General features: G+C 37.9%; 1 protein-coding gene across 3 annotated transcripts in view; it reads left to right on the plus strand.

The window, feature by feature from the left end:
- The window catches only part of LOC106880025 (N-acetylgalactosamine-6-sulfatase), a 46,883-nt gene that overhangs the window by 13,818 nt on the left and 14,401 nt on the right, over positions 1-18,664 (plus strand). For all 3 annotated transcript variants that reach the window (XM_089358705.1, XM_089358706.1, XM_014929825.3), the window contains 7 exons: positions 2,330-2,473; positions 9,086-9,152; positions 9,299-9,426; positions 10,654-10,790; positions 11,502-11,605; positions 15,151-15,287; positions 17,902-18,004. In XM_089358705.1, the coding sequence (XP_089214831.1) occupies positions 2,330-2,473; positions 9,086-9,152; positions 9,299-9,426; positions 10,654-10,790; positions 11,502-11,605; positions 15,151-15,287; positions 17,902-18,004 (820 nt within the window). The remainder of the gene's footprint in view (positions 1-2,329; positions 2,474-9,085; positions 9,153-9,298; positions 9,427-10,653; positions 10,791-11,501; positions 11,606-15,150; positions 15,288-17,901; positions 18,005-18,664) is intronic.

Here is an 18,664-nt window from a genome sequence, read left to right on the forward strand (position 1 = left end):
AGCCATTGTTTTATTATGTGGAGGTTATGTAATGAGCCCCCTGGTTGCTTGGATACCTCAGACTACCCCTGAAAATTTGAAGCAATCCTATCATTTACCTATATATATATATACACACAAGCACATACATAAGCATATATTTATATAGATATTATTGATATTATTATTTGATAGAATGCCATGCATCCATTTCCAAGTATGTTTATCCTAATCCTTTTGATGCGACTCTACTCTATACTATTTTCTCCCCCATTGTTTTCTTTCCCATTCTTTTCTCTAATTGCCTTTTTCTCCCCTTCACCATTCTTTATCTGTCCCTCTCTCTCACATTCTTTCTCCTTGTGTGTCATGCCAAGTCGGACCACTGGACTCTACACAGTTTTTCTCTCTCCATCTTTTTTCATTCCCTCTCCACTTTTTTTCCTCTTATTCCTTTCTGTTGAAGAGTGCAGGCTCAAAACGTAAAAGACTTTTCAGTTCTCCCTGAGCGTAAAACTAATACACCTGTTGGTTGTTCCTACACCTGTCCTTGTCTTTTGTTTTTCTGTAAACGACAGCAGTGGCAATGATGATGATGATGATGATTGTTGTTATTGTCATCATTGCTACGTTTATGTGAATGTGGTTGTTTAGCCCTAGGTCAATTGATTCAGTAAACCTCCAAGACAATGAAAGGCTAAGTCAACGTCAGCAACATTTGAGCTCAATATAAGGACAGATGAAATGCTACTAAGCATTTTTCCTGGCATGCTAATGATTTTGCTAGATTGCTGCTTTGTTTAAATTTAAATATAAACACTTTAAAGCTTAATGTTTTGTTTCATAGAACAATGGCTGGACTAAGCTGGGCTCCTATCAATAAGGTTGATATCACAACTAATCTGTCGCAAAATTTTCAAAAACCATTTTACTTTTTCTGCCCAAAGGTTTTTTAACCAAATACTCACATTTTTTTTTATTATTCTTGTTTCAATCATTAGAATGTGGCCATGCAGGGGCACCACCTTGAAGAATTTTTATTCAAATAAATCGGTTCCAGTACCTTTTTTTTTGTCTTTAAGCTTGGTACTTATCATATCGGTCACTTTTACCAAACTGCTAAGATAAGGTTGCATAAACTTCCTAATACTGGTTGTCAAGTGATGGTGGAGGACAAGCGCACACTCATACATACATACACAAAGCAGCACTGGCATCGGCCATGTTCAGATGGTGCTTTTTATGTGCTACCAGCGTGGGACTCACAACAACAATTTCCATTTGATTTGATTTTGATGTTGATGTACTTGACTCAATAGGTTTCCTCAAGCACAGCATGTCATCCTACAATCGAAGGTACTTTTGAGTGGGCTGGTTATGCGACACTGATGTAGGTTACAGCTGTGGACTCACTTTATTTGCCCGGTCTTCTCAGTCACAGCATACCTCCAGAGGTCTCGGTCTTTTGTCATCGCCTCTGTGAAGCCCAATGTTCACCACCTTGTCCCATGTCTTCCTGGGTCTCCCTCTACCCCAGATTCCTTCCACTGTTTGGGAGTGGCACTTCTTCACACAGCTCTCCTTGTCCATCCGCAGTAAATGACCATACCAACGCAAACGTCTCTCTTGCATGCCACATCCGATGCTTCTTATGTTTAACATTTCTCTCAAGGCGCTTACACTCTGTCGTGTGTGCACACTGACATTACACATCCAGCGGATCATGCTAGCTTCATTTCTTTTGAGCCTACGCATGTCTTCAGCAGTCACAGCCCATGTTTCACTGCTCTGAAGCATGGCAGTTCACACACATGCATCATACAATCTACCTTTCACTCTGAGCGAGAGGCCCTTTGTCACCAGTAGAGGTAGAAACTTTCTGAACTTTGCCCAAGCTATTCTTATTCTAGTGGTAACACTCTCTGAGCATCCACCCCAACTACAGACTTGGTCACCTAGGTGGTGGAAGCTATCAACTACTAGTTTCTCCCCCTGGCATGCAATGTAGTCTGTTTTCTGAGCATCTGTGGTGTTTATTGCTCCTGTGCATCTGCTGCACGTGAAAGCTATCTTCCCAGTTATAAATTCTGATGGCATCGACAACATAGAAGTCTCACTGATAAGAATAAAGTTTCTAAAATTGATAGAGAAATTCAAAGGATTGCTTTGGTACAATGCTTGAATGCATGTCATGTTTATAGGAGATGTAGGTTCAAATCCCACAGACAGCCTTCGGCTTTTTCTGTCCAAAAGGTTTTTTAACCCAAATTTTTACATGCTATTATTTATAACTTTATTTGCTTCGAGATCCACTGCTCCAAAAATGAATCCTTTCATTTTAATCTTTTAGGCACTTGGGTCATCAAGAAAAATACCATCCTCTAAGACATGGCTTTCAAGAATGGTTTGGCTCCCCTAACTGCCATTTTGGTCCTTATGATAACATAGAGACACCAAATATTCCTGTTTATCGAGACTGGAATATGACAGGAAGGTAATTTATTCAAATATATGTATTCTAATACAATCTTACATTTGGTATAACATGAAGTGGAAATTACTTGCACAATGGAATGGCTGAAAATGGACATTTTACTATTGCTGTTGTTGTTGTTGTTGTTGTTGTTGTTTAGACTCAGGCTTTAATGCAATCACTGTAGCCATCCTGTGTTGTTTTCTTTTTTAGGTACAGTGTATGTAGGATCATGTTATGCAATGTGTCCCTTTTTGAAATTCTAGATCATGATTTGATGGAGATTTGTTTATTATTTCTAGCAGGTGGAGGGACCATTCAGAGACCCCTTTCTTTACAGTAATTAAAATATACCAACTGGACAGTTTAATTGCTTGCCTACTTCACAATTCACTGCTCAAATAAGTACCGGTTTGATTAACTAAGGAGGTTTAATAAGACCGAAACACATCCATAACTTTCACTATTTGGTTTTAAAGACCAGATCTACTCAAGTCTACATAATCTATAGTTTAATAATTTTAATCGACTGATATTGTAGGAGTTATCTGCCTTGCTTCTTGTTTTTACGTTTTAAACAAACACTAACTGTCGTTGGTTCTCTTCATCATCAAGGATTGCCTTTGGTGGAGGTACATCCTTAACATAACTACCTTTTACCTGTTCAGTCTGACTGCGACCATGCTGGGGCACTGCCTTGAAAGGCCTTTGTCAAATGAATCGACCCCAGGACTCTTTTTTTTTTCTATTGGGCTCTTTGGCTGAACTGTTAAGTTACTGAGACATAAATAAATGAACACTGGTTATCAGGCAATTGTGAAGAAAAACACACATGTATATCTATGGAGCGGGCTTCTTTCAGTTTCCATCTACCAAATCCACTCACAAGGCTTTGATTAGCTTGAGGCTATAGCAGAAGACACTTGCCGAAGGTGCGTGCGCCACACAGTGGGACTAAACCTGGAACCATGTGGTTGAAAGGCAAACTTCTTACCACACAGTCATGCCTGCATCTAAATGATGTATCATTATTTTTATCTTAATCACCAACTTCCTTAAATGTTTGGCATTTCTATGTGAAGAGCAATGATGCAGAATTGGTAGCTTTTCACATCATCTTATCTTTAACATTTATCATTAAACCAGCAACTTACTGTCTCTCTTTCTTTCTTTCTTTTTTTCCTTTTTTTTTTCTCAGTCTGACAATCATTTGTGATTGCTTGGCAAGGCAGTTTGTTTCTTTGTATCATCATCATCAGCAGCAGCAATTGCCATTGTCATCACTATTACATTAATATCATTAGATTCATGATCATCATCATCACCAATGTGCCACCAAAAGGAGCATCTACATCAGTGGTTCTCAGTCAGGGTCCATATATCCATATAAGATTTTGTTATTAAAATTTATCTGCAATGAATTAGTTATACTTCTACAATACACAAATATTTTAACAATTTTTTTATACAATATAGGCGCAGGAGTGGCTGTGTGGTAAGTAGTTTGCTTACCAACCACATGGTTCCAGGTTCAGTCCCACTGTGTGGCACTTTCGGCAAGTGTCTTCTATAGCTTTGGGCCGACCAAAGCCTTGTGAGTGGATTTGGTAGATGGAAACTGAAAGAAGCCCGTCGTATATATATGTGCGTGTATATATATATATGTGTGTGTGTGTGTGTGTGCATTTGTGTGTCTGTGTCTGTCCCCCCACCATCACTTGACAACCGATGGTGGTGTGTTTACGTCCCCGTAACTTAGCAGTTCGGCAAAACAGAAAACAGACTGATAGAATAAGTACTAAGCTTACAAAGAATAAGTCCTGGGGTTGATTTGCTCGACTAAAGGCGGTGCTCCAGCATGGCCGCAGTCAAATGACTGAAACAAATAAAAGAGTAAAGAGTAAAAGAATAATTTCATCTTTTATCTTTCACTGGTTTCAGCCCAGGGCTGAGGTCATACTGGTGTATTCCTAATAATATTTAATTATAAAAATATAAAGTGATTTTTTTTTAAAACTTCAAATGGCTATGTGGGTCCTGTCGACTAAAATAAGAATTAAAGGGGTCCAGAGGTAAAAAATTGCTGATATTCACTGATTTACATGGTTGCTTGACCTGCTAGAAATAATAACATAATCTCTGTCAGGCTTTTTTTACTCTACCATCTAAAACAGGGGTCTCCAAAGTGGTCGATATCAACCCCTGGAGGTCAATGGGACTATTCAAGGGGTCGATAAATGCACATCTACTTAATTATTATTATTCATTTATTTTCTTGTACATGCCTGGGGGTCAATGAGGCATCAATGATTCCATGAAGAGGTTGATGGTTTAAAGAGTTTGGGAATCCCTGATCTAAAAGAACAAAGAGTACTTTGGATAATATAGATGTTATCAACAACAATCACCATTGCCACCTCTACAACCATCATCATTGTCATTGTAGTATTCTGGGTTACCTTTTCACCAACTCTGGGTTTCTTTTCAATTGCATCCTTGCTTGTTCACCTCTGCTTCAGTGTCCCTCCTTCCCCGAGGGAACATCTTCCTCTCCCAAATCTTGTTGGTTTTTGAATTGTTCTTGATGCTTCTGTTCCTTTGTTTTTTCTAGATAGTCTGATGTTTATACAAACCCATTTTTTCACTTCTGGGAAGAACTAGTTCATATTAGTCTGGTTTCTATCTCTATCTCTTCTCTCAACTGTTGTGCTTAAAAGGCCCTATCAGAATCTTATGCAGATCTTTTCTGTTTGGCTTCTACTTTTCAATTTCTTCAATTTTGTTCCAATTGATTTCAAATTTAATGTATTGATGTGGTTTTGTATGCTAATTATCGACATGAAGTTCATTTGCATGATAAATTAATAAATAAGTAGTTAATAGCTTTTAAAGTTTGCAAATTCTGGGCAATTTTAGCTAATCGAAAGACACAGACATATAGGTGCCTGTTTCCATAGTAACAAGTCAAGCATTGCTGTTGTTGTTTATGGAAAGCCACGTGTTTATAAACTAATGTTTTACACTGTGTTTTCCTACTTGTATCCATCTGCTGCTGTTTTGGGATTTTTTACATTGTATTTTCGATACCAACCTCTTGAATGCTTAAAACTACAAAATACATGTTGTTTATTCATTTTTTTGTCGTTTTTCACTCATCAAATGCTTAAGACATGTGCTATCATCACAATGTTGACATTGTTTTGCCATCTTAAGATTGCAGTCACGCACAAAATGCCAGCTTCCAAATCCTGTTTTCTGACTGGATTAAAATGATTAAACTTTAAACCTCTGTAACTATTTTTTAAAAAATTTCTGGAACGAGAGAATTAGTCCCTGAGATTCAGCATGAAAAATTACATCAATACACCAAATTTGAAAATTTTCACTTAATTTTGAAATGTCAAAAAGTGCAGCCAAACAGAAAAGATCCTCTTATGCTTCTGAGCTCACATGGATAAGCCACTTACCTCACAGCAACAAGGATTACTCTGTGGCGAAAGATGCTTTATAGATATATCACTTTTCCCTAGTCCTGAACAAGTGAGTGTTTTATTATTTTACTGCCCACCACCACCACCACCACCACCAAAAAAGAATGAAAGACTAAGCTGACCTTAGCAGGATTTGAATTCAGAGTGCAGAGAAATGGAAAAAAATTTGCAAGCTTTTCTATTCTCTGTTGTTCTAATGACTCTGCCAACTCACAGTCCAGGATGATATCCAACATGACATTGTTTAGTCCAGGGTTTCTCAGCTCTATCTAGAACAGAGAGCCCTCTTTCATGAGAAGGAATTTTACAAACACACTCATTAAATGGTTTTTAAAGAATATTTTAAAAAATCAGATTATTTTAAATGATAGCAGCTAATTTTGTGCAGGCATGGCTGTGTGGTTAAGAAACTTACTTCCCAACCACATGGTCATGGGTTCAGTCCCTCTGTGTGACACCTTGGGCAAGTGTCTTCTACTATAGCCCTGGGCCAACCAAGTCCTTGTCAGTGGATTTTGTAGACAGAAAGTGAAAAAAACTCATTGTGTGTGTGTTTCATATAGGGTAAAAACTCTTTTCGGTCATGAATGACAATGGAATAGCACCTAGAAAGTTACCCTCTGAGGCACAAGGTTGTTTATGGAAGACAAGCAGTTGCCTATGCATACCAGCCTCCCCCCTCTGTGCGATTGATGTTATCCAAGGTAAAGGTAAAAGCTGATATAGCTTGGCACCAGTGACATTGCAACTCATTTCTATAGCTGAGTTATCTGAAGCAACGTGAAATAAAGTGTCTTGCTCAAGAATACAACACACAGTCTGAGAATTGAACTCACTACCTACCTCATCATTGAGAGCCCAATGCTATAACCACTGAGCCATGTGTTTCATATATATATATATATATATATATAGGCGTAGAAGTGGCTGTGTGGTAAGTAGCTTGTTTACCAACCACATGGTTCCGGGTTCAGTCCCACTGCGTAGCATCTTGGGCAAGTGTCTTCTACTATAGCCTCGGACCGACCAAAGCCTTGTGAGTGGATTTGGTAGACGGAAACTGAAAAGAAGCCCGTCGTATATATGTATATATATATATATGTGTGTGTGTGTTTGTGTGTCTGTGTTTGTCCCCCCAACATCGCTTGACAACCGATGCTGGTGTGTTTACGTCCCCGTAACTTAGCGGTTCAGAAAAAGAGACCGATAGAATAAGTACTAGGCTTACAAAGAATAAGTCCTGGGGTCGATTTGCTCGACTGAAGGCGGTGCTCCAGCATGGCCACAGTCAAAAGACTGAAACAAGTAAAAGAGTAAAGAGTATATAGGGGGAGAATTCACAAAAAAAAAACACAAGACGAAGACAGGTGGTGTAGACAACAAACAGATGTATTAGTATAACGCTTGGGAAGTGAAAAAGTCTTTAACGTTTCGAGCGTACGCTCTTCCACAGAAAGGAACACAGAAAGAAACAAGGAGAGAAAATAAAGAATGTGTAGTGGCTAGCGATCTATCATGGCGAACACATACATACACACAGGTGTGTGTGTCTGTGTTTGTATTTGTTATCCTATCACCAGCGCTTGACAACCATTGTTGGTTTGTTCATGTCCCTGTAAGTAAGCAGTTTGGCAAAAAGAGACTGATAGAATAATTACCAGACTTAGAAGGGAAAAAAAAGCACTAGGGTCAATTTGTTTGACTAAACCTTCCGAAATATGTGCCCCAGCATGACCACAGCCTCATGAACGAAACAAGCAAAAGATAAAAGATGTAACAGAAAGAAAATACTTCCAAAAACAAACTTTATAACATTGTGCTTTATGATTAAAAGTGAGTGGGGAAAGCTTGGCTACCTAATATTATGAACTACATGCACTCCTAATTGATTTTGGTGAAAAAATGTGTATCAACATCATCATCATCATCATCCTGCACAGGTCCTTTCCATGTGGTACCAGGATGGATCCTTTTCACATGATGCTAGCACTGGTGCCTTTAAGTGGGGTGCCAGCACGGGTGCCCTTCACATGACACCAGCATGGATACCTTTCATGTGGCACCGGCACTGGTGCCTTTCACGTGGTGCCAGCACAGGTGCCTTTCATGTGGCGATGAGATGGGTGCCTTTCACATGACACTGGTATGGGTCACTGTCACGTGGTGCCAGCATGGGTGTCTTTCACATGGAACCAATATAGGTGCCCTTCAAGTGGTACTAGCTCGGGTGCCTCTCACATGGCACCAGCACAGGTGCCTTTCACATGGTGCCAGCATAGGCACCCTTCACATGGTGCCAGCACAGGCACCCTTCACATGGTGCCAGCACAGGCACCCTTCACATGGTGCCAGCACAGGCACCCTTCACATGGTGCCAGCACAGGTGCCTTTCACGTAGAGCCAGCACATGTACTTTTTAAATGGCACTATCACATGTGCTTCTTATATAGCACCAACATGAGTTATATTATATAGGAAATTCTGGATAAATCTATCTGAAGTCATCAATATAATGTTCAGTTTTCTAATGAAACATGCTAAATCTAAACCCAATGAATACAAACTTCTCTAACAATAGAATAATAATGGAAAAGAAATAACAAAAATACATATAAAATTGAAAGTTACTGTATCCCATTATGTTGTGAGTATTTAAATTCTTCCCCAGAATTTATTTGTTCCTTTCTTATTGGAAATGTCAGACATCAAATAAATAATTTTCTTGTGCAGTCTTATGGATCTTAGTTATTTCTGAGAGAGGCAAAATCTAATTAAAAAATACACACAAAAAAATGGCAATTATTTATGAACAATGGGAGAACCAATTCTAATTAAAAATTGCCACAAATAAGTTTTCCTTTCAGTTGAGTAAGCTTGTAGCAGTTGTGAACATTGCATAGTGAAGGCAAACAATGTCGATAATTCTCATGGTAAATTAACTATAGCTGACCAATTATTGCTCTAAATTAGCTGTAGCTAACTAGTTATTGATTGCAAACTAGGTTTATACTAATAATAGTATGGAATTGAAAATTAATCATTGAATTTTTTTTTTTTTCTGAAAGTTTGTCAGTGGTTCTTTAGATCTATTAATGACTTTGTATAAAGCTGTATATAGTATATCTGTGTTGTTTCTTTTCAGATATTATGATGATTTCAAAATAAATAGGAAAACTGGTGAATCAAATCTGACTCAGATCTATATCGAGGTAATTAGGATTTAGAATTGTTTCCATTTTAAAGATTTTATGTCCTTCAACTTTTAATCTTTCTGAGAAATTGTATGTTTTTACCTTGAGTTTATTGTCATTCTCAACCTTCCATGTTTTCCATTTTTGATTTCTTCCTATGATAGGAAGCAGAAAGATTTATTGAAATACAAGCCAAGAAACAGCTACCATTTTTCTTATATTGGGCTGTAGATGCTACACACGGTCCTGTTTATGCTTCTCCCCAGTTTCTTGGCACCAGTCGTCGTGGACTGTAAGTTAATTTGTGATTGCCACAGTTTTTTAATATTACTTAAATATAAAATAGTGAGCCAGCAGAACCGTTAGCATACCAGGCAAAATGCTTAGCAGCATTTCATCTGTCTGTAAGTTTTGAGTTCAAATACTCCCGAGGTCGACTTTGCCTGCCGTCCTTTCAGGTTTGATAACATAAGTAACAGTTGAACACTGGGGTCAATGTAATCAACTTTCCACCACTCCCTGAAATTGCTGGCATTGTGTCAAAATTTTAAACCAATATTACTTTAATTGCTTTTGTTTCACCTTCATTGTCGAATGCAAGAACTTGAAAGACTTTGGGTTCTGTCCTGCTAACTGAAATACAGACAATGAGAGCAATCAGCTGAAATAGCTGAGCTTTTGCTTAACCCTTTTGTTATCAAATTTCTGTTGAAATATACTGTTTTCGTTTCAGTTACTTTTGAAAATAATAGAAAATTTTGTAAAATAAACCATCATTACTAATCTGGAACTAAAATGAAATTTCTATACAAAATGACTGACAAGATAAGATTTTGCATTACTAATTCAGTGGGTTGTGAGTTTAAGGTAGTTCTGTTGTTATTTCTCAGCCTGACTCTTTATTCTTCAATTCCACTGTTCAGATCTGGTTGTCAACGAATGCACAAAATATGTTTTCTGGATATATCACTCATGACATGCTAACATTCCAATTCAAATGAAAAGATAATGTTCTATCTAAAAGATTATCCTTTCTACCTGCTCAAAAGATATTAACAAGCAATGAATTAAGAGTGTCTCAGTGTTTGTTTCAATTCTTCACAGTCTGAGATCAAATCCTTCCAATGCTTAACCTTGCCTTTTGTTCTCTTAGGGTTGTTAAAAAGTACCAATGGCATCAGACTGAATGCTATGCAGTATTTGTTCTGGTTTTCTTTGTGTTGTCAGTTCAAATCCCACTATGGCCTATTTGGATGCCTGATATAATGCCACCACCTGGCAACTTGGGTACCTTTCATGGAATCTACTCTGTTGCAAACATTCTGGCCAGATAGGGTACTTTTCCCTCTCCTAACTAAAAGTTAAGAAAATAATTGAATTGCTGTTCTTGCTATTCTCTTCTCTTTTACTCGTTTCTTCTTCTCTGCTTGCATCTTCTTCTTCTTCTCTCACTCCTGCATCTTCTTCTTCTCCTGCTTCTTCATCTCCTACTCATTCTTCTGCTTGGACTTATTTGCAGCTATGGAGATGCTGTTAAAGAACTTGATTATGGTGTTGGACGTATCTTGAAAACTTTATCCAAATTCAACTTAGCTAAAGACACGTTTGTATTTTTCTCCTCTGATAATGGTGCTGCCACCTATGCAAAATCTCATGGTAAGTAACAAAGCATGATTTTTTTTCATTTGATAGATTGCAGACAATCTATTTAAAGTATAGGGGTAGACCTGGCTGTGTGGTTAAGAAGCTTGCTTCCTAACCATGTGGTCTTGAGTTCAGTCCCATTGCATGGCACCATAGACAAGTGTCTTCTTCTATATCCCTAGGCTGAACAAATCCCTGTGAGTGGATTTGGTACACAGAAGCTGAAAGAGTCCTGTCATAAATACACACACACACACACACACACACACACACACATGCATGTGTGTGTGTGTATACTTTCATCCTATCTTATAAGGCACAGGTATTATACTTTCATGTACACATATTTACTCAATGGAGTTTCTTTTGACCAAGTTCACTGGCCCAAAACTATAGTAGAAGATACCAAGCTTGCTACACAGTGGGACTGAACTCAAAGACCATCTGGTTAGGAGGCAAACCGCTTGCCCACACAGCCATACCAGCACCTGTGTGTGAGTGTGGATACAAGTGAGGTTGTTTGTTTCCAGCTTTCTGTCAAAAACATGTCCAGCTTCTGTTAAAAATATTACCTTGTTTGGAAATGGGTGAGGGCTAGCAACAGGAAGGGCATCCAACTTAAGAAAATCTGCCTTAACAAATTCTGACTGACCCATACAAGCATGTAAAAGTGGACATTAAATGATGTTGATGATGTTAATCTTCAGTTTATTTATTTCTTAGGAGGCAGTAATGGACCTTTTCTTTGTGGAAAACAAACAACATTTGAAGGTGGAATGAGAGAGCCTGCTGTTGCATGGTGGCCTGGTAAAATTCCAGCTGGAGTTGTAAGTATTAATTAATCACAATTGATATTAGTTAATTAGTCTGAAGGTAGCAAGCTGGCAGAAACGTTAGCACACCAGGCAAAATGCTTCGTGGTATTTTATTTTTTTTTTTTTTTTCACATTCTGAGTTCAAATTCTGCTTGAGATCAACTTTGCCTTTTATCCTTTTGCAGGGGTCAATAAATTGAGTACCAGTTGAGCACAGGGGTCATTGTAATCAACTTACCCTGTCCACCAAAATTGCTGAGCTTGTGTCAAAATTTGAAACCAATATCAATTAGTCTCAATGTTGTTGTTCTCACTACCACTGTCATTGCCATTTTTAAGTTCTTTTGATATTAGCATGAATTGGACAAGACTTTTTGATGCATTATTCTTCAGGTAGATGTCCTTCCTGATATTGACCCTTACTTGGTTTCAAGTCAAGTTTTTTATTCCACTGGTCATTGCATGTGAAACCACTGAACCATGGAACATAAAAGAGTATGACCGCTGTTCAGGTGGTGACATGGAGAGTCAAATACACACATATATATATACAAGCATATGCACACAAGCACCTATGCTAGTGCCACGTTTAAAACATCTGTGCTGATGCCATGTATGGAGCACTTGTGCTGGTGTCACATGTAAAGTACCCATGCTGATGCCATGTATGAAGTATCTGTGTTAGTGCCATGTATAAACCACTGGTGCTGGTGGCTATGCAAAAAGCACCCAGTACACTCTGTAAAGTAGTCAGCATTAGGAAGGGCATCCGGCCATAGAAACGATACCAAAGCAGACAATTGGTATCAGGTGCAGCTATCTGGCTTGCCAGCATGAAAAATGGATGGTAAATGATGATAATGATATACATACATACATACATACATACATACATGCATGCATGCATGCATGCAGACAGACAGACAGACAGAGCTAATAGTGAGGGATTACCAGTCCAGGCAAAATACTTATAAATTCTCTGTTGGCACGCCTAGCTAACGATATTGTTTAGATTAGTGAAGAACTCCAAATATTATTATGACAGGGTTCGAGTTTATGGTTCATCACAATTCTATATTGTAAATCCATGGTTGAACACCAGTCAAACTGTTTTTTAAACAGTTTGATATATAAGACAATGTATAAATAATGGTCATTACATATTTTCCCTTCATCAGAGCAAATTTGGCTTACAGCTGTCTCCAGTAGTCATTATAGTTACATTACTGATAGGTTTACTCAATTGGTCTATTAATCAGTTGAGAAAAATTGAATGACCGAAGAAAAATTAATGCTACTTTTATCAGAAATGGCTCTAACAAAAGTAGCATTAATTTTTTCAATAGACCAATTGAGTAGACCTATCAGTAATGTAACTATTATGACCACTGGAAACAGCTGTAAGCCAAATTTACTCTAATAAAAAAAAATATGTAATGACCATTATTTATATCTTGTCTGATATATGTATAGGCACAGGAGTGGCTGTGTGGTAAGCAGCTTACTTCCCAACCACATGGTTCTTGGTTCAGTCCCACTACATGGCACTTTGGGCAAGTGTCTTCTACTATAGCTTCCGGCCAACCAAAGCCTTGTGAGTGGATTTGGTACATGGAAACTGAAAGAAGCCTGTTGTATGTGTGTGTGTCTCTATTTGTCCCCCCACCATCACTTGACAACCGATGTTAGTGTGTTCCCATCCCATAACTTAGTGGTTCAGCAAAAGAGACCAATAGAATAAGTACTAGGCTTACAAAGAATAAGTCCTAGGGTCGATTTGTTTGACTAAAGGCAGTGCTCCAGCATGGCCACAGTTAAAATGACTGAAACAAGTAAAAGAATAAAAGAATATATCTATATATAAAGTAATGATTTTTTGCCAACCTAATGTGGCAGTCCCATTTTGGGGGCGAATGCTACTTTTGTTTAGCCCCAGAAGACATCATCTCCAGCTGGCTATACGACACAATATCTGTGTCCTTATATTTTCAAACAGGGGAGGTTAGTACCCCCGCCCAGCACAAAACAGTATCTATGGACCATATTGTTTCAGGATTATTTCTCTTCGTTGGCTCAGAATAACTCTTCGGCTAAGATGACGCTGCTAAACACCTGTTCGAAAATATATATAATTTTCTAAGTGACTCACAGTCACTGATCTAATAAAACAGAAGTATTGTTGCTCCCAAATCTCTCAATGAGAAATATTCAGTAGCAGCTCTTTAAAGTAACAATTTTTTGCCAACAGTAGCATTCGCCCCAAAATGGGACGGCCATATTAGGTTGACAAAAAATCGTTACTTGAATGTGCTGCTATTGAATATTTCTCATTAAAAACAAAATTTTATGGAATGACAAGTTAACCTGCTCAGTGTTTTTAGTCATTATGAGACCTAAAACTAGAATTAAGACTTAACCCTTTAGCATTCAGACTGGCCATTCTACCGGTTTTATCTTCAAACTGGTCAGATCTGGTTATTCACCCCTACCCTACTGTGTCATTTTACAAATAAACAATCAAATTATTGAAACCTCAAAGCTAAGAAATAATGCATGATTAATTCAAAACAAGTAAAGGCATGTAGCTTAGTGATTAGGGTATTTGACTCATGATCATAAAGTCTCAAGTTCGATTCCTGGTGGCGCATTCTGTCCTTGAGCAAGACACTTTATTTCACGTTGCTTGAGTCCACTCAGCTGGCAAGAGTGAGTAGTACCTGTATTTTAAAGGGTCGGCCTCGTCACACTCTGTATCATGCTGAATCTCCCTGAGAACTACATTAAGGATACATGTGTCTATGGAGTGCTCAGCCACATGCATCTTAATTTCATGAGCAGACTATTCCGTTGATTGGATCAACTGGAACCCTCATTGTCTTAACCGATGGAGTGCCAGTTTAAAAATGTCAAAATTATTTGAATACACAAGAAGCTTGCTTCCTAACCAGTCTAACTGCATGACACCTTGGGCAAGTGTCTTCAACTGTAGCCTCAAACCGACCAAAGCCTTGTGAGTGGATTTTGTAGACAGAAACTGAAAGAAGACCATCATATATATGTGTGTGTATGTGTGTTTGTGCTCCCATCATCACTTGACAACCAGTGTTGGTGTGTTTACATCCCCATAACTTAGCAGTTCAGCAAAAGAGGCTGATAGAATAAGTACCAAGCTTAAAAAAAAAAAACAAGATAACTCAGCTAAGAAAACACTTTAAGGCAGTGCTCCAGTATGGCTGCAGTCAAATGACTGAAACACGTAAAAGAATAAAAGAATATATAGATAGATACATCTGTAGGTGTGTATCATAAACATTTAACTTCATCATATTCTCATGACCAATCCTCTCTATTTCAGTATAACCACAGCACATCACTATTACAACCTTCTACTCTTCTAGCCAATATGAGTTGTTCATTAATATCAACTGCCCCATGCTCCCACTGTTCTCTCCTCCCTTTCAATGGACCTAGCCACTCCATTTTCCTAATGTACAATGAAATCTATAACAATTCTTCTCATTTCTAATGCTGTCAACTTTATTTCTCTCTTGTTTCAGGTTTCTCATCAGTTGGGAACTTTGATGGATTTGTTTTCCACTGTGTTAGATTTTGCCAATATTCCAATACCAACTGATCGAATCATCGATGGAATCAGTCTGAAAGAAACATTGCTCTCGAACCATATTACAGACAGGTATGTCTGTCGCCAAGATAGGAATGTTCCTAAGTGGTTTTCTTTCTTTATATCTATCGTCTCACTCATCTTGTGTGTGTGTGTGCGTGTGTGTGTGTGTGAGAGGGTGTGTGTGTGTAAAGAGATTGCGTAGGTGCTAAATGAAAGGTAAGTGAACATGAAGGTGCAGGCATGGTAGTATAGTAAGAACTTTGAGAAGTTTGCTTCCCAACCATTTGGTTCTGGGTTCGATCCCACTGCATGGCACTTTGCGCAAGTATGTTCTGCTATAGCCTTGGGCCAACCAAAGCTTTGTGAATGGATTTGATAGATGGAAATTGAAAGAAGCCTGTTGTGTGTGTGTGTGTGTGTGTGTGTGTGTATACGCGTGCCATTGTGTCCATGTGTGTCCCCCTCCACTGCTTGACAACTGGTGTTGGTGAGATTACATCACCGTAACTCTGCAGTTCAGCAGCAAAAGAATCCAATAGCATAAGTAAATATAAATAAATAAATGCGCCCTTTTAAAGCCTAGCTAGGCTCATGGGCCCGGTTTCCCAGTTTCTATGGTGTATGTGTTCCCCAGCTGGACGGGACGCCAGTCCATCGCAATGTTACTCATTTTTGCCAGCTGAGTGGACTGGAGCAATGTGAAATGAAGTGTTTTGCTCAAGAACACAACGCGTCGCCCGGACCAGGAATCGAAACCACAATCTTACAATCATGATGCTGACACCGTAACCACTAAGCCACGCGCCTCCACAATAGCATAAGTACCAGGCTTTAAAAAAAAAAAAAGGTACCAGGGTCAAATCATTGCACTAAAATTCCTCAAGGTGGTACCCCAGCATGGCTGCAGTCTTATGACTGAAACAAGTAAAAGATAAAAGATAACAGGGGCAGCATGTTGGATGGAGGTATGACTGCATGGTTAAAAAATAGGCTTTACATAAATCTTTTTTTAAATTGCTAAAAAATGTTTTATTTTCAAGAACCTGAATAAAAAATAGGCATCTACTGATGGACAGTATTAATTTTTGTAATTTAAAGATGATTATCACCTCAGTTTCAAAGATATGACATCACAAATATGGCTAATTATTCATTTAGGCCTAATTAGGCAAGATTTTCACCAATTCACTGACCATTCAGATTGTCATATTTCCAAAAATATTCATCCAAATTTCGCAAATGCGGTATCAATATATTTCTTTTTAGACACTCTCCAAGAAACAGTACACTAATAAGTTAGATTTAAATATTTTCAAAAATTCATAGTGATACCTATTTAAACCAACCATATCCAGCCCATATATTCTACATGTTTTATGTTCAAACTGGCCAGATCTCATCTCTCACACCTACCCTACAATGTTATTCTAAACATATACAATCTCATCATCGAAATTTCAAGACTACAAGATAATATATGATTAATTCAAAACAATGTGAATAAATAAGTATTACATTTTGACAAAGTAATCTGAATGCTGAAGGGATCAAGTAAAAGGATGCATTGGCTCATAGTCCTAAATATAACATGACAAAGAAATTAATTAAATGGTGAAGGCAGGAATGCCTTTGACCATAAGTTGGTCTTAAGTCAACAAAACCTGATATAACAATGTATAAAATCCAAACTTTCTTAGAACTGTAGGAGATGGTATAAAAAAGTTCCTGAATTAGATATGTTTAATAAAAAAACAACTTATTTACCTAAGTTTTAACATCATCTCCTCTGAAATAGTCACCTTGTCCAGCAATACACTGGTCCCAGCATTCCTACCATTTTTAGAATCTGGCCTGGAAGTGATTTTCCATAAGCGAGTTGAGGATCATCTGTGATTTGCTCTTGATTTCAACAATGGTGTTAAAACGCTGACCTTTGAGTTGCACTTCCCTCTCGGTGAAGAGATGAAAGTCCACAGGTGCTAAATTTGGCAAATAGGGCTGGTGCAGAAGCAACACCATGTTGTTTTGGGTGAGAAATTCCTCAGTGAGAAGAGCTTGGTTACAGGACACTTCGTTGTTGTGATGAATCCAATTCTTCGCACTCCACAGATTTGGGGGATTTTGCCAAATGTCCTCCCTCAAATGTTTCAAAACATCATTAATTGTCCTCTAACGATCTTCATGTACAAGCTGACGAATTTTCTCCACATTTCCGGGTGTGATACTTATGGCAGGTCTTGCAGATTGTCTTCCAGGAATGTTCTTCTACTTTTGAAGCCCCCATACTACTCAAAACATTATGTATGACTCACTGCCTCATCACTGTAAGCTTGCCAAAGCATGCTCAATGTCTCTGTAGCAGACGTCCCAAGTTTAATGTAAAATTTCATGTTGGCTCTTTGTTCCAATTTCCTGTCCATGACAGAAATTGCAGACTACAGCATACACATGATCACAAAAACACTAATTTGACAACTTGTGAAGCAAACACAGTGATGTCACTCAGCACACTGCTTCATGAAGGCCACTGCTAGCTCTCACTGTGCACACAACTATGTGGTGCCATCTGTTGGTGCACTGCAGAACTAGTCTGGAAACTTTTTTATACCACCTTGTATCTTTAACTTAAAAGTATTTCTAACATCAGTAACAGATAACAAAACTGATTCGTTTTTAATTGTAGACCAATTTTTTACTACCGTGGCAATCAATTGATGGCTGTTCGTCATCGTGACTATAAAATTCATTTGTGGACTTGGACAAATTCACTGGAAGAAAAGAAAAGAGTAAGTAATAAATAGTCTTGAGTTATGAGAAGGTAAGTTTACTTGATTGATCAGTTGAAAATATAGAGATAATCCATTAAAATGCTATCATCATCAGTCCAACACATCAACTAATTACTAAACTCTTATTGATAACTCATTGTTTTCATGTAAAAAGCACCCACTACACTCTTGGAGTGGTTGGCATTAGGAAGGCCATCCAGCTGTAAAAACCATGCCAAATCAGATTGGAACCTGGTGCAGTCCCCAACTTAACGGTTTTCAGTCAAACCATCCAACCCATGCCAGCATGGAAAGCAAACGTTAAATGATGGTGATGATACTTAAAAAATTTAACAAAAACCAACAAGCAAAATTTTACAAAAATATTACAAACAGAAAATTCATAGCTAATTCCTCATCAGTCATCATCAACATATATATATATATATATATATATATATAAATTTAAATAATAAGGGTGAAAAATTGAATATTAATTTGATCAATATCAATTTAAAACCAGTGGCCTAGCATATTGAAAAATCTGCAGATTCAGAAAAATTATATTACATACATATGAGGGATGTCCACTTAGTGGTCATCCCTCTTATGTGTGTGTGTGTATATATATATATATATATATATATATATACACACACACACACACACACACACACA

The sequence above is a fragment of the Octopus bimaculoides genome, chromosome 10 (assembly GCF_046866305.1).
Source record: "Octopus bimaculoides isolate indiv1 chromosome 10, ASM4686630v1, whole genome shotgun sequence".
NCBI classification, from domain to species: domain Eukaryota; kingdom Metazoa; phylum Mollusca; class Cephalopoda; order Octopoda; family Octopodidae; genus Octopus; species Octopus bimaculoides.